The 17,314-nt window shown below is 43.7% G+C and overlaps 3 protein-coding genes across 3 annotated transcripts; all 3 read left to right on the top strand.

Annotated features, from left to right (window-relative positions):
* The first annotated feature begins 255 nt into the window (after positions 1–255).
* fam110a (family with sequence similarity 110 member A) lies at positions 256–5,020 on the top strand. Its single transcript, XM_041945473.1, has 2 exons — positions 256–344; positions 1,575–5,020. The coding sequence occupies exon 2, from the start codon at positions 1,764–1,766 to the stop codon at positions 3,027–3,029; it is 1,266 nt and encodes a 421-aa protein (XP_041801407.1). The 5' UTR covers positions 256–344; positions 1,575–1,763; the 3' UTR covers positions 3,030–5,020.
* On the top strand, positions 3,331–11,964 carry mfsd2al2 (major facilitator superfamily domain containing 2a-like 2). The gene is made up of 15 exons (XM_041944915.1): positions 3,331–3,360; positions 3,454–3,497; positions 4,880–4,988; positions 5,077–5,201; positions 5,307–5,439; positions 7,230–7,308; positions 7,403–7,560; positions 8,291–8,381; positions 8,528–8,649; positions 8,839–8,922; positions 9,072–9,155; positions 9,254–9,366; positions 9,608–9,751; positions 9,830–10,006; positions 11,586–11,964. Exons 1-15 carry the CDS (start codon positions 3,331–3,333, stop codon positions 11,962–11,964), a joined length of 1,872 nt encoding a protein of 623 aa, XP_041800849.1.
* Positions 11,965–14,930: 2,966 nt separating this feature from the next.
* On the top strand, positions 14,931–17,088 carry LOC121612531 (peptidyl-prolyl cis-trans isomerase FKBP1A-like). Its single transcript, XM_041945474.1, has 5 exons — positions 14,931–15,044; positions 15,137–15,184; positions 15,744–15,856; positions 16,025–16,199; positions 16,442–17,088. Exons 1-4 carry the CDS (start codon positions 15,008–15,010, stop codon positions 16,154–16,156), a joined length of 330 nt encoding a protein of 109 aa, XP_041801408.1. The 5' UTR covers positions 14,931–15,007; the 3' UTR covers positions 16,157–16,199; positions 16,442–17,088.
* The last annotated feature ends 226 nt before the right edge of the window (positions 17,089–17,314 follow it).

Raw genomic sequence — 17,314 nt, forward strand, 5'->3', positions numbered from 1 at the left:
CTTCACACACACTCTGCGCAGACCTTTGAACAGCAGGAGCTGTGCTGGCATGTGGTGCAGATGAATTATGATAGCAGCAAAAACAAAGTGCTTATCATCCAGCTTGCGACATAAAACAATGGCTGCGTCACGTGACCAAAGAAGCCAGCTCATATCCTTGTAGGAGTGCGATTGGGCCAATCGGCACGAGGGGGCGGGCTCAGGAGGAGCACACATGAGTTGTCAAACAGGTTTGTCTTGAGTTGCTTTCAAACACAGTCTCCTCAGCAGGACAGCATAGTGTGTTCACCGGGCTAAGACCAGAAACCCAGGAGAAGCTCAGGAGACCAGCGGGGACCGTCAAGGTGAGTTTTGTGTGGAAAACAAAAAAACTAACAACCTACACCTTAACAGAGGCAGACCTGAGCTTGTCAGGGCAGGCAGGACTAGTGTGTAGGCCTTGAGCATATGTGGGGCATTTGTGTTGTTGTTGACCTGCCTTTTTGTGTTTGTTTCTTTCCTCTTTGGCTTCCTGCTTTGCTCTCTGTGTCATTTACTCTCAGTAGCATGCCAGCACTTGACTCAGAACCACTAAATTAGTGGCTCTATTTTTGTTTGTCTGACCCACCTCTTGACATTCCTCTTCGGTTTGTAATAACACCGGCCTGCTACCTTAATGATACACATCACGGCACTGGCTGTCTTTAAGGGGGATAACAACGCTGTTTTTGTGAACTGGGCAGATCCGTAAACTTGGAGGCAGGTAAGAATGGAGGTACAGAAAGTTTCTGTCAGCTGTATCAGCAGGAGTTTGGCCTGGCTCAGACTGGAATGGCAAATATGTGGAGAATGTGACTGGCAGATGCAGATGGTTCAAGCGGCATATTTCAAACACACACACACACAAGGTACCTTAAGTAAACAGAGTGCCTGTATTTGATCAAGTTCATTATTGTGACCTTAACCACAGTTAGAGGCGTGTACGTGTACACAGAGAGGGATGGGTGAACAGATGCAAAGTTGAACCTCTTTGTTATGACTTTATTTAACCTACACAGGCTTGTAGTTCAGGGGGAAGCCCGATGCAAACCCTGGCAACTGGCTGCTTTATTTAAAGATGGCGCCATTGTTCCCATAGTAGCAGCTGTTGGTGAGTGTGTGTGTGAGAGCTGCTCTGAATTGCCTCCAGACAATGGCTTGTTGACAGCTGTCCTGATGCACCTCCCCATCACCCCTCTCACACACACACACACACACACACACATACACTTCTGCCACTCTTTTCACAGGCCTTCTACTGACCGAAAATGAAGTGTCACTTTTATTCTATTTGTCTGCGGAAAGATGGATGACTGCGAGTAATTGTTCTAATCCTTTGGCGCCGGCAGCCAATGAACTTGTGCGATGGGGAAGGATTCCAGGGGCTGATTGGCTGCAGTCTTAAAGAAATGGGAGGGTTTATGGGTCGGCTCTGTCCTGTCTGTGTTAAAAGGCTAAAAAGTGTCTGAAAAAGAGATGCTTGCCTGTTTTTATTGACTCATGTGAGCTGTCGGTCCTTCACACACTCTCCTGACTGGCGTGTCTCTTTTCCACAGGATGTCCAAAAATCAAGAGTTCAACTGAGATGCTGAGGTTACATCTCTTGAAAAATGGAGTGGAGCTTATCACCAGAAGGCCATTGAGAGGCTCAGGTACAGGATAACTTTGCAATTTCTGCAGAACCGAGGATATTTATTTCAAGACGCCTGCACAAAGACAGGTAGGCCTACTGCTAGTTTTACAAAATGCCTCTGGAGACTCTCCAACGGCCAGTGAGGCAACCAGCGAGTACTGCTATAGCTGCTACACCACCACGCCTGCGGCCCAAAGGGCCAGTGGGGCCAGACTTCTACCGGCAGTTCCCGACAGCATCAGGCAGACCAAAGCAGAGTGCGGTGGAGAGGCTGGAAGCAGACAAGGCCAAATATGTCAAGAGTCAGGTGGCTCTTTCCAAACAGCAGCCAGTCAGGCCTCCTGACGTGCAGAAGCCTCTGCTGAACCCCACCACTGCGCTGCGGCCCACCAGGAGGACACCCACCCCAACAAAAACAAAGAAAGAGGGAGTCCAGCTCAACTTGGAGCACCTGAGTAACCTGATCAGCGGTGTGAATGATGGACCCCAGTCCAGTGCTACGATAGACTCAGGGGACAGTAAAGCTCCTGATTGTGCCACCACTTCACGCAGCTCTCCTTGCTCCACACCTGCGGGGGCAGAACAGAAAAAGGAGAGGCCGTGTCCACCGCCCCGTCCTGACTGGTCCAGTCCAGCAAAGGTGAGGTTAAAAGCCTCCGGACCTGCCAAGGTGGAGAGTCCCGGCTCTCCTGGGTCTCCGGCTGCAGGGACTGTTCGCAGAGTGGACGTCATGCCTCAGGCCAGCCCGCAGTGCAGACCACCCCTGTACATCCGGCAGCCCCTTCAGCCCGTAGCTTTACACTCCCAGTTTCCACTCCGCCCGGCAGCTTCACACCTCCATCTGTTCCACACTAGAACAACAACAGGTCCTCTGAAACCTGTTGTTGCTCCATTGAAACCTGACAACCACCCCTCCTCTCCATCTGGAACCCCCATCTCTCCTCCACCTCCCCACAACCTCCCTCTTTTCCCTCCCTCCTCTCCAGCGATTACGCGATTGTCCTCCTCCAGCTCCAGGAAACGCCCGTCGCTGACCCGGTCCAAGTCAGACATGAGTGACCGGTGTTCCCGAGCCGGGACGGAGCTGGAGCGCTTCTTCAACCTGTGTGGTTTGGACCCAGCAGACCTGCAGGAGTGGACCGGATCTAGTTCTGACATCGTGTCCATGGCCCGTTTCCGCAGTGTGAGCGCTCCCGGGTCCGAGTGTGCAGGCACCGTCAAAGAGGATGAAGATGATGAGGAGGAGGATACTGGAAATGCCGCAAGCCGTGTTCCCTACGGTGTTTCCGTCATCGAGAGAAATGCTCGAGTCATCAAATGGTTGTATGGACTCCGGCATGCCAAGGACAATGCAAGCAACAGCACCACCAATTTATAGGCTGGTGTGATGATGGTCTGGAACAAGCTTAAAAACAAAACAAAGATTTAAAAAATGGCAAAATGCAGGAAGTGATGGGATCCTGTCATTAAACGGGTAGAAAACTGATGTGATGATACACTGATGGGTGCTAAGATGACCGCCAAGTAATTCACTTGTATTTAGTTCCTTAGTTCAGTTTACAAAATTATAAATTGATGGAAAGTTTTTGTGTCTCACAGTGAGGATGTCGAGGTGTCGACGGTATTAAAGCTTGAATGATGCACGCATCTTGTTACTCAGTGATTTGTTTTGAGTTTCAATGGGATCTGAGCATGAGGTCAAACTGCAGGTCCATTTTAATGCATGTATGGAATGTGTGAAGTTCCTTTGAAACTATTCTTCCTGTTGCCAACCGTGATATTGCTGATGATGAGACTGTCAGGGAGGTGAAGAACAGGATCGACGGGATCAGCAGCTTTCAGTTGATGGAGGAAAGTTTCACTGCTGTTCCACAAGAGGTCAGAGCGGTCCATACTGACACACTTTGTTCTGTATCAGTACTGGAACATCTGATTTCTTACTTCTCTTACTTCATCTTCTGATTTTCTCACTAAAAACAGACTAAACGTAAGAATTTAATCAGTGCAGGAGTGCAGATTGCTTCATGTTTAGCCAATGGAATCAGAATCAAAATACTTTATTGAGCCCAGAGAACTGATCCCAGTTCAGTTGCAGTTGCTCCCATTGTAAAGTAATGAGTAAGTGAATAAAATAGAGATAGGAAATGAGAAATATATTAAAGAATGTGTAAAAATATGTACACTATACTTCAATATAAAGTCAACCATACATGATAATATGTAAACTATGTGAATTATGCTAGAATAAATGGCAACCATCTGTCTATCTAAACTAATTTCCAGTTCAAATCTGTCATTTTACCCAGAAATCAATCTGAAGTTTGAAAGGGCTCTCAGTAAAAACTCTGATTACTACTCATTAACAGATCGTGTGTCAAGGAACACATCACCTCCATTATAGAACTGCTGTTGAGCAACTTTATTCATTCTCACTGTAAATGTGAGCAGGGGGGCTGGATAAGAGCACCTCACTTTCAAAGACAAGGAGCGGTAAAACCAGATTCCAGCATCAGATGAATGGGACTCGAGTGTGTCCGTGGAGACTTACTGTTGTCTAACACAGGCAGTGGACGATTGTAGCTCCACATGTGGTTTTATGCTTTCAAATGATGAGTTGTCTTAAGGATTTTACAAATCAAGCACAGACGTTAAAGAATCGGTTATTTAATCAGACCGAGGACAGAAGCTCATGCAGCGGAGGTCAGCGGAGGGTAAGTTTCCAAATGAAATCCATCTGCTTTTGCATTCGTGCAAACAAAGCAGGAAAATATTAATCTTTGCAGCGTAGATTGTGGATTGTAGTCGTTCATATTTCTCCAGCAAAACTGTTTTTTCATGCATTTCTCTCTCAGATTTATAACAGCTGTCCTGCAGTTTTTGGGGTTGTTTTGGTGCAGAAAATCCCAAATTGTGTTTCCATTTGAAAATATTACTGATGACTGAAGCACAAAATGCTCCTAGCTCAAGGGAGCGGAATGAAAAACAACCTTCTTGTTCAACACGGAGCATCAGATCAGTTCAAACCTGCAGTAATTCAATGGATCTGTTGTAATGTTCTGCAGCAAATGAGGCGACACGAGAGAACTTCAAACGTTCTCCAACCTGCTTCCGCTGTGTGAAGAAAACTGTGTGAACAGAAGCAGAAATCATTAAAAGCTGGATGGCAGAGGTGCACTGAACAAATGTGGGAAATATTTGCCTCCACCTTCGTTCACAGGGGTCGGGGGGGATTCCTCTGGCCAGGAAGATGTGCTATGCTGTGGGTGGGGTCCCATATCAGATTACCACAGTAGCTATGGGTGTTTCCCTGCAGATTTTTCTTCTGGATGTTGTGCAGGTAACGTTACCACTCGTCAGTTTCTTCTTAGTGCATCATCCTTTGTGCTTATCTGAACCTCAAAATAAAGCATCCCAGTATTTCACAGATGGAGGCCTCCTATGTGTCCATGATTTTATTTGTGAGTCGGGCTTGGGATGCTGTGACGGACCCTCTGGTTGGATATCTGGTGGGCCGCAGTAACTGGACACCCATCGGCAAACTCACTCCATGGTTGGTTGGTGGCGCCACACGCTGAACACACTTCATCTCGAATTAATGTAGGATGAGACCTCCGGCGCCGTGCTGAACTCAGAGCCGACGCTGTTTGTCTCACAGGCTGGTGCTTTCCACTCCGTTTGGCGTCCTGTCCTATCTGCTGCTGTGGTTTGTGCCGAGGGGCTCGATGTCTGCGGCTGGCAGCGTGCTGTGGTTCCTCACAGCAACCTGCCTGTTCGAGACCCTCATGAGTGTAAGTCACTGTTAGTGCTGCAGGCTCTTCTCGCTCCTTTACCCTGTCTGGTGCCCAGTGGAGGAAAGTAAGAGCATTTACTAGAGTACTATATTTAGGTACAGTTGTGAGGTACATGTACTTTCTAAAACTCCACTCCATTTATTTGACAGCTGTAGTTTTTGCTACTTTTCAAATTAAGGTTTTCTCATGAAAGAGGCTGCTAAAAATCAGTGTCCACTTGGGATCCCTCATCACAGGTTTCAGGTGTCTATGAATTGTTAGCTGTTCCATCAAAGAATGATTTCTCCTCTAAACCTCTCTGATGGTTTCATTTCAATAACTGTTTGCAAGCTAAAGAGGTAAAATGATGCAAAATATTATCGTCATATTTAACTGAAAAAAGCACAAAGACAACAAATCAAATGTTGAAACTGAGACATTTCATTGCTTTTTGAAAATTATATCCTCATTTAGACTTTGATGAAGCAACATGTTTTTGGTGGCAACAAAAGACTGGAGAAGTTGTGAAATGCTGAAAGAAAACAGCTGGTGGAACATCTCACAGTTAATCAGGTTAACTGATAACAGGTGAGCAACATGATTGGGTATAAAAAGAGCCTCCAGAAAGGCTGCGTGTGTCTGAAGTAAAGATGGGGAGGGGTTCACCGCTCTGTGACACACTGTGCTACCAAATAGTGCAACAATTTAAGAGTATGATTTCTTGATGTAAAACTCCAAAGAATTTGGGGGTTTCATTGTCGACAGTACAAAATGTCATTAAAAGATTCAGAGAATCTGAAGAAATCTCTGTACACAAGGGACCAAATCACGTATCCCAACAATGAAATGTCTCAGTTTCAACATTTGATATGTCGTCTTTGTGCTATTTTCAATTAAATATGGGGTTTCAGTGTTTTGCAAATAATCACTTTTTGTTTCTATTTGCATTGTACACTACTTTTTTGGAAACAGGGTTGCACATTTATCAAGATACAAAGAAATTCTGACTTCACATCTTTGTAATTCTAGAAATTATAGTTTCGAGCGTGAAGTTACTCAGAACCAGTAATAAAACCTCAGTGAGAAGTTGGAATGTCTTATTAAGGACAAAAATGCTTGAAACAAGTGAAGCACTCTCAAATTAAATATATATTACATATTAATATAATCTTGCAGACAAAAAACAATCATATGTTTTAGGTTTTTGCCGCGTACAGAATTGTGTATCAGAATGTTTTTTCTTCTTTCCTCTCCCATCAATCATCTGACGACCTCTCAGATTGATGTTGTGGCCCTGCGGAGGGCCCGGCCCCTGGGGTTGAGAGTCAGTGGACCAGCTGCAACAGTGAAGTGCTGCTTACACATTGATGCATCAGTATTAACAATCGAACAGTGTCAGATAGGATCATATATGAAGTAGTGGTGGCTTTAAGTACACTTTGCTGCTTATACGGTCAATAATGTGCAGTTTAACGTAGCCTGAGTATACTTTTGAATTCAGGAGTTTTAGTATTTGTACATTGTTGTATTGGTACTTTTACTTCAGTAAAGGTTTTTGTACTGCTTCCACCACTGCTGGTGCTCTTTTTTTTTAATCTATCCACCATCTTGAGCCTCAATCCCACTTTTGCCCTCTCTACAGTTTTCTTCATCACTCTTCGTGTCACCATGGTGACAGAATTTCATATTATTCTCATGTTGCCGTTGCTGCCATTTTGCTCCAAGCTGTGTCGCCATGACTACTGTGTTTCACACTGCTCCTGTGCTGTCAGCTGGCGTCATGTTTCCCCCTGTCATCCATTAAACAGTGCTACAACGTTCCCTACCTCTCCCTCAACATGTTCCTGGGGGGAGATCACAGAGACAGAGACTCTGCCACAGCCTACAGTAAGAGCACCCAGACTCATCTGATCCTCAACCAGGCCAGACAAATGTAGACCAGGATTTGCCCCCTCACTCCGGCTCTGTCCTCCTTCGGCAGGAATGAGCGTGGAGATGGTGGCGATGCTGCTGGCTTCTGTAATTCAGGGTCAAGTTGTAGCTGTGTACAACACAGAAAAGGAGGAGGCCTGTCAGCACGTGGACCACGAAACACCTCAGAGCACATCTTCACCACAGAACGCGTCCCTTCAGGAAACGGTAGCGCGCTTAAAGCGTTAAGCACAGTGGTCACAGGAGCTGAGATAACGCTCATGTTTCCTCGGCGGCCTCGCAGCGTTGCTTTGGCATTGTGCTCACACAGTCCCAGGGATATCTTGTTACCCTGCAATTTACTGTTCTTAGCTCAACATAGGCATTGTTGTGTGTTGGTCTGTGTGTGTGTGTGTGTCTCAGGATTTTGTTCTTACTATGCAACAGCAGCATTGAGGAGAAACAGATTAGATTGAAGGAAATAGGCCCAGATAAGTGCATGTTGGTAAAAACAAACCATTACAGTTCATTTAAACTGGGTAAGTAAAGGAGGGAGATTATGGCAGACTAAAGGAGGAGTTCCACATTTTATGCAACATTAATTTTCTTTCCAGGATTTAGACTGATGCCACTCTTGTTTATGCACATTGGATATAAGCAGACAGTTAGCCTATCTTAGCATAACACCCTCTGTCTGGCGCATCAGCACCTCTAAAGCTCACTAAATAACACATCATCTCCGATGATTGTTAATAATCATGAAAGAATCCCTGACACGGAATAACTTGAAGAACATGATCTTAAGGCGAAGTAATCCCAAAGGTGTGACGATTGGAGTCAGTGGAGGCAGAGAGGCCGGTGTGGTTGTGTTTGTTTGGCTCTGGGCGCGTTTTTGTTGGCAGCATAATTATGCTTTATTTATCTATGAATGTTTAATGTGTGTGTTTCTGCCCCCCAGCAAAAGGCTTTCCTGACCTCAGCTCTGGTCATGGGTGCCGTGTTTTTCCTCTGCAGCCTGGTTCTCTTCCTCGGGGTGACGGAGCAGCGGGGTGAGTCATTCACGAGTGGCCAAAGCTTAATGCTCACGTACTATGAATAAACAGTATGTTTAGCTGCTTGGAGTAAAAGCCTGTAATTTATTCTTACAAATATTTCACTCCTGTTTCTCGACATCTCCTTTTGGTTTTATTTGCAGCTCCTCTCTGCTCTGATGACAAGGTGCGACCGTCTTACCTGACCTCTTTGAGGATGCTGATGTGCCACATTCCTTACCAACGCCTGGTGCTTGGCTTTGTGTTCAGCATACTTGCATTTCAGGTACAGTTTGACCTCATAGTGGCTGTGTTGCATTCCTCTAAAAACAGAAGCCTTGCATAATCACCTTTGCATATCAATACTTGGTTTTCCATTTATTCAATTGAGTTCAGTGCTTTTAAAAGTTATGCATGTATTTAATGGCTATTAAAGTGTAATATATGTTTACTTTTTGTATCTGTTTTACCTCAGATGTCCTTGGGTAATTTTGCACTCTTTTGCAGTCATGCAGCTGGGCTGGGAGCCCAGTTCCAGCACCTCCTGCTGGCTCTACTGGTACGATGCAACCAGAATCACACACTCTGTTCACTGAGATATTTATAAATGCAACGTTTCAACAGCTTCCGAAGGATTTTGCACAGTGCATGATTAAAACACAAGACGCGTTTTGAATTTCAAATGGAGCTGTCGCAATATTTCCACAGGGTTCAGCCTCAGTAGCAGTTCCTCTGTGGCAAACAGTTCTTCTGAGAGTCGGAAAAAAGGCCACAGTTTTCATCGGGCTTTCAGTAAGAAATCACACATACCCCTGTGCAATAATCTGAACGACAGGAGTCATGTTCCACACCGCCTTCTTACCTGTGAGGCCTGTTTATGTCTCTCTCAGCTCTACATCCCAGCAGTGATTATAGTCGCCTGTGTTCCCAGTAACCTGCCAGTCTTCATGACTATGTGCATTTTGATGGGCTTCAGCGGGGCGACCATATTCTTGCTACCCTGGTGAGTCAGTTCCCAGCTAGGACACAAAGTTCTCCGTCCTCTGAAGGCCCCTGTCAGATCCAATCAGTCTCAGAACCGAGTGCGGTGCGCATGAATCATTCACATCACAGCCTCCACCTGACACTGGCCAGTGATTAATATTCAAGCAATGATCTGTTTTTGTGACCGGTCAGCTCTCCTCAACTAAACTGACACCTGGATTTCATGTGTGATACGTCAGCTTGTCGTGTATCTGCTGCAGGTCTATGCTCCCAGATGTGGTGGACGACTTTGCCAGGAGACATCCGTCCTGCAAAGACCTGGAGCCTCTGTTTTTCTCCTGCTACGCCTTCTGCAGTAAGCTGGCAGGAGGCCTGTCAGTTGGGATCTCAACCATGGCGCTACAGTGAGTCAGTCTTCCATCCACTCACTTTATGCGTTATGTGTGTACATCTGTTGGTCCGTCACATTTTGTTTTTCGCAGGTTTGTGGGCTACAGAGCGGGTGCATGTAACCATGGTGACGGAGTGGTGACGGCTCTGATCGTGCTGTTCTCGCCAGTTCCCATCGCACTTTTGCTGATAGGGATGGCCTTTTTTCGCTCCTACCCAATCAACGAGAGGCAATCTGTGCAGCTCCAGGAGCAGCTGACCACAGTTCAGTAAGTGGCTTTTTGGGTGAATTATCCTCCCAAGAGATGAAGCCGCTGATGGTTCCTGACATTTCAGGATGGAGATTTTTTTAACACTCTGTCAAATGACAATGTGAAAACAATGTGAAAGCAGTTGAAAATTGGAACCTACAGAGAATTTTCGCCTGAATCTGCAGCTCTCCTCTGATTGATCAAGATTTATGAAAAGATTCAGCTCATTATTCAGCTGATTTTTGTCGTTTCCGGCTGCAGCAGTCAGCTGCTTTCAGAGAAAAACCCACTGGACGCTACATTGCAAACACCCAGCTCTCAAAAAGAAGGGAAAAAAACAGTAAAATGAGGGAAGTGTTACTAAAAATAAACACAATTATCTGCCAGCAGTAGCGGAAAATTTCACAAAACAAGCACATTAGTCCAGATACAAAAAAAATCTGACTTCAACAAAGCAGTTTTGTACTCATCAGTGTCGATCAAACAGCTTTATATTTCTGGAAATTCTAGTTTCAAGCATTAAGTTACTCAGTGAGAAGTTATAATATCTTATTCATCATCATCATTAAGGGTGAAAAAGCTTGAAACAAGAGAAATGGTTTAACATAGAAACTGCCTGGTGAGAAATTAGCTCTTGACAGACCAAAAACAAACACACATTACCTTGATTTAAGATAGTTCATCTTGTACCTGGTCAGCACCAAACAGCAGACACATTTAACAACTAGCTGGTGAACATAGTGGTGTATTTAGCCGTTAAGAGCTACATATTTCCCTCAGGAGTGGGTGGAGATTAAAAACAGAGCTAAAAGAGAGTGAATATTGGTCTTTATTCATCAGGGGGACAGACACATGGCTCCAAAGCTAATGATAATTTTGCTCCATAATAATAAAATAAGCAACGGCTAACAAGCTTGTTGTATAAATTTAAGGTGATGATATGTCAGTGTTGTGTTCATACCTCCTTTCTGCTGCCCCCAAGTGGCCAAAACAGTTATAGGTTTGGATATGAAGAAGCAGTCTGCTAAAAAAGCTGCGATTCACCACAGTTTTCAATCACTCTTTTGTTTGCATGAGTCAGCACTGCTACTGCTCTGCAAGTCAGTGCTTGACATGTCGGGAAATTCGCTTACTTGCCAAGAGTTTGATGAGAATTGATTGATCTATAACACTCTGATGCTTGTATGCTAACTAAAGCTAAAACCAGGAGCTGGTTAGCTTAGCTCAGCATAAAAACTAGAGAGTGGGGGAAACAGCTAGCCTGGCTCTGAATGTGGGTCATAGCTTTTAAATAAATGTACTGTAATGGCTGCAGAATGTTAACAGCCTAGTCTAATTAAGTAACAAGCTGTTTTTGATTTGGCATACATGCAAAGACTGTTCTTTCATAATTAGGTCTCTAGGGACATTAAAATTTTGTTTTCTCTGCAAACTTTTCGCAACACATCTTCTTTGAAATAACAACTATGTATATCAGTACCGAATTCATCAGATTTCTGTATATGTCGGCTAAAACAAACTAATAGTAACACGTGTATACATGTTTTGATTCTATGACAGTTCTAATAATTCATATTTTTTTTTATTCTTCATCTAGCCCAGGAGCTACATCATCCTCATCAAACCAAGGAGAAAACTCAGAGAGGCCTCAGCCCTGCGATGGTGTGACATCAGCTTCACATTATAACACAAAGACCAACAAGTTGTACAAGTCAGATTCCTCACCAGGTTGTTACAGTCATGAAAACAAATGCTCAGTCCAGTCTGTCCATACAAATGTATCTAAGAGCCCCTCTGGAGCATACAGCAGACCTGAATCAGCTGTTCCTTCAAATGTAAATCTAAAGCGTCACAAGCGGAGACTCAGCCCGTACCAGCACTCAGGAGACGATAACCAGGGCAGGAAGTTTCCCCAGAATATTCCTGAGTCTTCCTCTAGCAGCTCAAATGTGAAATCCAAAGTGTCATGGGTGTAGTCATGTACCTCACAATTTGACATTTTGGGAGATATGCTTTTTTTTTACCTTCTTGCTGAGAGTTCTCATGTTAAATATGAAGCTACAGCCAGCAGCAAGTTAGCTTAGCTAACCCTCCTACGAGACAGTAGTGCATATGGCAACTTACTTTTATGAGATCTCAGGGCTGATGCTTCTGGAATAAGACCAAGAAAACAAATCTCTGGGTGTACAAGGATTTCTTTGTTGATGATTATTTCTTTCTAACAGACTGTAATGAAACAGTCTTTCTTCCTCTGTTCGACATTTTATAAACTTTCTGCCAAGGATTGTATTTTTTAATAATAATTGGTTGAAAACACAAAATGTAAGTGAAGGATGAAAAAAATTTGCTGATTGGACCTTTACTTTTTCTTTAGTTATAGTAGCTGCTAAATTGTAAGTAGCGTACTCCTGTTGACGATGTTTGCCCCACATGCTTGAAAGCTGCATGAAAAGCTCTATTTTTAACAACACGCTTGTAAATTTTCTATGCTCATGTTCACACCCTGCAAAATTCCTGCACCCGTGCTTGCTCAAATAAACTGTCATTCATTAGTGCATTTTCATCAGTCGTCAAGCATGAAGCGACAGTTAAAAAATACTCGCAGCTTGATGTATGTGTCACTGGCATAGTAGGCGGTGTCCCAATACAAGTGCCTGATACAATATAAATGCTCTCATTACCTTATGACAGCAGCTTCTTTATGGGATGCCACTTACTTTATGGGATCACACAGCTGGTTCCTGCGTCATTTTCATAGTGGAAAAGCATTGTGAGATGATTAAGCCATGAAGGTCATCTGAGAGGCGCAACAGTAAATTCACTCAGCAGCCTGCCAGTGGGTCAGCCATTCTCACCCCTTTCATTACGTCATTTTCAGCTTCAGCTCTAAAAACCCTCTGCATGCTGCCTGCTCAGCGCCAAACAGCAGACAGATACTGTTAGCCACTAGCTGGTCATAGAATAGCATTTAGCAGCTACATAGTCAGATGTTTTCCTTAGGAGTTGGTGGAGACCAAAAATAGAGCTAAAAGAGAGTGAATATTGGACCTGGTGGAAAACAAGTTAACTGTATCAAATTAAAAGGTGGTGATATGTCAATGCTTGTTCACAACTTGTTTCTGCTTGCCCCAAATGGCCAAAACAGTTATTTTTGGATTTAGGTGTATTGCATCACAGAAAAAATACGCATCAGTAAGCAACATTCCCATTCCTAATGGCATTATGTTATGGTGCTGTGCCTGTTTCTGCCTCCGATTAAAGGTCCAGTGTGGACGATTAGGGGGATCTATTGGTAGAATGTGGCAGAAATTAAATACTATTTTCAAAAATATGTTTTCATGAGTGTATAATCACCTGAAAATGAACATTGCTGTTTTTTTTTAACCTTAGAATGAGCTCTTTATATTTACAGAGGGAGCGAGTCCTCTTCCACATAGTCCACCACGTTGCACTGCCATCTTTCTACAGTAGTCCAGGACAGACAAACCCAACACTGGCTCTAGAAAGGGCCTTTCACAGCCACCGTAGTGGAGGGTGAGGGAGGGGTATTCATTTGGTTGTAATCTGCAACCTCACCACTAGATGGCACTAAATCCTACCCACATTTAGGCCTTGGATTCAAAGCAGGTTCATTTGGTTGCATGGTTTCAATGTTTTGTGTCATTACAAAACAAGCTCTACATACAGTAAGCACTGTTTATATGAGCAGTGGCTCAGAAACCACCTACATGTATATATCTGCAACAGTGTTATCACATCACCACATCACTTCAAAGTAGTCAGGCGGGAGAAGGAGCACGAGTAGTCAGACAGTTATTCAGGCTTTGAAACAATGTCGTCCTTCAGGCAGAAGACTTTAGAAGGGAAAACAAAAGCAAACAGCAAAATCATTATCCATACCTTCTGTTGTAAACATTACAATTTACAGACTTGCTTCCCGGTTTAAGTTTGACCGCCTATACTAGCTGTAGTACAGTGGGCACATGGATTTCTGTGAAATTAGGGACTATTGTCAACATTTCAGGCATGCTCACTTTTCAGTCTTACATCCAGATAAAGTGGATCACATAAACCGTCGGCTTGTTTACCAGCTGTCTGAAGTCCTGACTGCTCGTGTGACTCGCCCCATCAAACCCCCTTGTAATAAAGCTGCCATGCTCCCAGATCTCCACAATTAATTTGGCGAGTAAAATACTATCACACCTGAAATAAATAACGACCAAAACTACAATAACCAAAATGATCTTTTAAGTATCTGAGCAGAGGGAGTCGTCATCCTCCTTTCACAGGAAGGCCTTGTCATAAACTAATAATAATTACTGCTGTGCTTCAGTTATGTGCACTGTTGTGTGAGCCAGCATGCACAACACAGCGCCCTGGAGGTGGAATGTTATTTCACTACACCTGATCCTTTCCTGCTGTGTGATGTCAAAATGTCAAAGAAGTAAGAATGTTGACTGACTAACCGACATGGACGGATCCTGGAAGACAATGCAAGATTCCCCTCCTACGAGACACCCAGTTCAGTAATGCTTCCAGGATCATAGAGACAGCATTGTACCTTTTTGTTTTAATATCAAATAGTGTTGAAGCATTTTAATACTATAATTATAATTTAAATTGAAATCTGCGTAGGCTGAACGTGTTGAGACTAAAATACTGCTCCATCATTGATTTCATATTGATTTTACCCCCACCACCACATAGGATGAGTAGCCTAATTGTGATGTGTTTCCTGCAGCTATGACCCCCAGGAGCCCCTCATGTTGTTCAGCAAATAAAAATCAGATGTTTGTATAAAGACTTTCACAATGTTATTAGTGTGTTTGATTTTGGGGGCGATGAAGTTTCGTTTTCAAATAAAATGGCACATTTTTCATGATCAGAATTATGCATCGATGGTCAATTGGTGCGTTTTCTTCCACATGCATGCCCACCCGCTCGGCAACAGGCCGCCCCTGCCTCCTGCTTCCGCTCGCATTGTAGGGTGGTGGAGAGGAAGGTTACTGAAGAGCGAAAATGGGAGTAGAAATTGAGACCATAACTCCGGGCGATGGTGGGAATGTTAAGAAGCGCAATTCTCTATCATATCCACACAGTTTTTGATTCACTATTATACAAGCTTTCCCTATTTTCTCCCGTTTGCAGGGCAGACATTCCCGAAGAAGGGGCAGCGCGTCGTGGTGCACTATGTCGGTGAGTAGGGAGACAGGAGTAGCGGCTGCGGCTAACATTACTGAATGGAGCTGAGAGACTGGATGCGACGCCTCTTGTTTCTAGCTGACGTTGAGCGCTACATTCGTGAAAGACTGGCATTTGAGTTAAACGGGGAACGAAGTAGGAACAATTTCCATCAGCTAACAGCGGATGGTTGTCTATTGCTGCTTATGTTGACTAGCATTGCAGCTAGCGTTAGCAATGCCCTGTTAATCAAATTGCTTGTTGCGTCTCCTCTGCTAACGCTATCTTAGGTGCTGCCAAAGCTGGACATTTTCTCGCTTTTTTATATATAATTTCACCAGTAAGTAAGTGGGCCCGTGCTATCAGTGTTCGAGACATTTAACAGTACGGAGCAGCGATGGGGCTAACGGGACCCTAGCCCCTGTCAGTCCCCTAATGGAAGCTAACCGGCCCCATGATGCTAACGTTTGCTAGCTCAGTTACCGTTAGAGTGCAGCTTAACATAGAGGAGTGGGATTCGTGAACAGCTCAAGCTGATCGCTAACAAGCCTCCCCTTCTTGTGGTTTTTTACAGGCACATTGGCAGATGGGAAAGTGTTTGACTCTTCGAGGTCCAGGGGGAAGCCGTTCAAATTCAAGATCGGACACCAGGAGGTTATTCGTGGTTGGGAAGAAGGAGTAGCCCAGGTGCGGAGCTTGTTTTGAACACTGGAAATGCTAACTCCAAGTAGCTCATAACAGTGGACGTTATATTGGATTTATCATCCAGTTATTATATGTATGATAACTGCTGTATGTATACTGCTTCATTCAGCATCCGCAGCAACATAAGTGCCTTCTCCATCTCCTCCACAGATGAGTGTAGGTCAGCGGGCAAAGCTGATTTGCTCACCGGACTTCGCCTACGGCAGCAAAGGGCACCCAGGGATCATCCCACCAAACGCCACTCTCACCTTTGACGTGGAGCTGATCAGTCTGGAAGCCTGAAACTTGTGCACTCACTTTGTTAAATTCCACTCAAATTTTCAGGGTGAGGATGATTTAAATAATTTATACAGTTGTGTGCATTATGCAATGTTTGCAGCTTTCAAAGCATCTCAAAGTGGAAGCGATGAATGACTCTTAACAATACATTTAGCCTCTGTAATTCACACACTTCTGTTCAGAGATTAAATGGTATGTGCATAACAAGCTTTCGCCTCCACATCCTGTAATCCCCTCTTGCTTCCCCTCCTTAATGACAACACTAAGACTCTTTCCCTTTCACTGCAGGTTGACTCCTATCGTGGGAACATGGAGGAAAAAACGTTCACAGATGATTCCTGCTCTTGATCCCTGCATAGGACCTATGTCTATAGCTTCACTAGTTCACTCTCCTTTCCATTTAGATACAAATTGTGTTATGTCACTTGCTTTAAAACTTTATCCCTCATACTATACTTTAGATTCCATACAGTAATAAGTCATAGGCCATCCCATCCCATGTATTTTGTCATATTCTGCTATGTATTTTTATGGTGATGTTTTTTTTTGTTTTGTTTTTTTAAATTTGACTTAAAATTTGCAAAATGTGTCTGCCATCAGGACCAGGTTTTAGGTAAGTGTCATGAATATTTAATCAGTCTCATTCCTGTGGCTCCGTGGCCTTTACACTAAAATTGTATTGATTGCGGGTAATGAATTGTCTTGAATAAATTGCTGACACAATGATATTTCTATGAATTACCTCTGTGATACTTGTTATTGGGTTAAATTAGAAAAATGTATGGAGCACACTGTAACCAGGGATTTATGAATCAAGCACATTATTGCCATGAACAGCCTACAGGTCTCTGCAGATGGAGGATTTTCTTTGTCGATACTGCAGCATCAATTCTTAATTTATAAGAGTAAAACAGCTATTGCTGAAACATTCACAACTGGGCATCATTTGTCTTTTTGACTCTGTTAAACATTTGGGGAAACTTTTGTTTTTGTTTTTTTTTTTTTGCAAAAAGATAAGTCTTGTGGGAAAAATATTTGGCGTCTGATCAAAGGTTTCTAAACGTGCATGGTAAGTTCCCCCACAGTTGTAGGCACATCTTGGGGCTTGTGATTATGTTTATTGAAGGAGTTGTGTGTAACAAGCTGTGGATGTTGTAAAAG

The sequence above is a fragment of the Chelmon rostratus genome, chromosome 10, assembly GCF_017976325.1.
Source record: "Chelmon rostratus isolate fCheRos1 chromosome 10, fCheRos1.pri, whole genome shotgun sequence".
Classification (NCBI taxonomy): Eukaryota; Metazoa; Chordata; class Actinopteri; order Chaetodontiformes; family Chaetodontidae; genus Chelmon; species Chelmon rostratus.

What these genes read in the sequence shown, in the direction of transcription:
- fam110a (XM_041945473.1), top strand. Translation starts at nt 1,764, where the DNA reads ATGCCTCTGGAGACTCTCCAACGGCCAGTGAGGCAACCAGCGAGTACT.
- mfsd2al2 (XM_041944915.1), top strand. Translation starts at nt 3,331, where the DNA reads ATGGGATCTGAGCATGAGGTCAAACTGCAG. An exon ending in TTCTTCTGGATGTTGTGCAG is followed by an intron (nt 4,989 to 5,076) that starts GTAACGTTACCA and finishes AGTATTTCACAG; the next exon opens with ATGGAGGCCTCCTATGTGTC. An exon ending in ACGCGTCCCTTCAGGAAACG is followed by an intron (nt 7,561 to 8,290) that starts GTAGCGCGCTTA and finishes TCTGCCCCCCAG; the next exon opens with CAAAAGGCTTTCCTGACCTC.
- LOC121612531 (XM_041945474.1), top strand. Translation starts at nt 15,008, where the DNA reads ATGGGAGTAGAAATTGAGACCATAACTCCGGGCGATG. An exon ending in CGTCGTGGTGCACTATGTCG is followed by an intron (nt 15,185 to 15,743) that starts GTGAGTAGGGAG and finishes GGTTTTTTACAG; the next exon opens with GCACATTGGCAGATGGGAAA. An exon ending in GGGAAGAAGGAGTAGCCCAG is followed by an intron (nt 15,857 to 16,024) that starts GTGCGGAGCTTG and finishes TCTCCTCCACAG; the next exon opens with ATGAGTGTAGGTCAGCGGGC.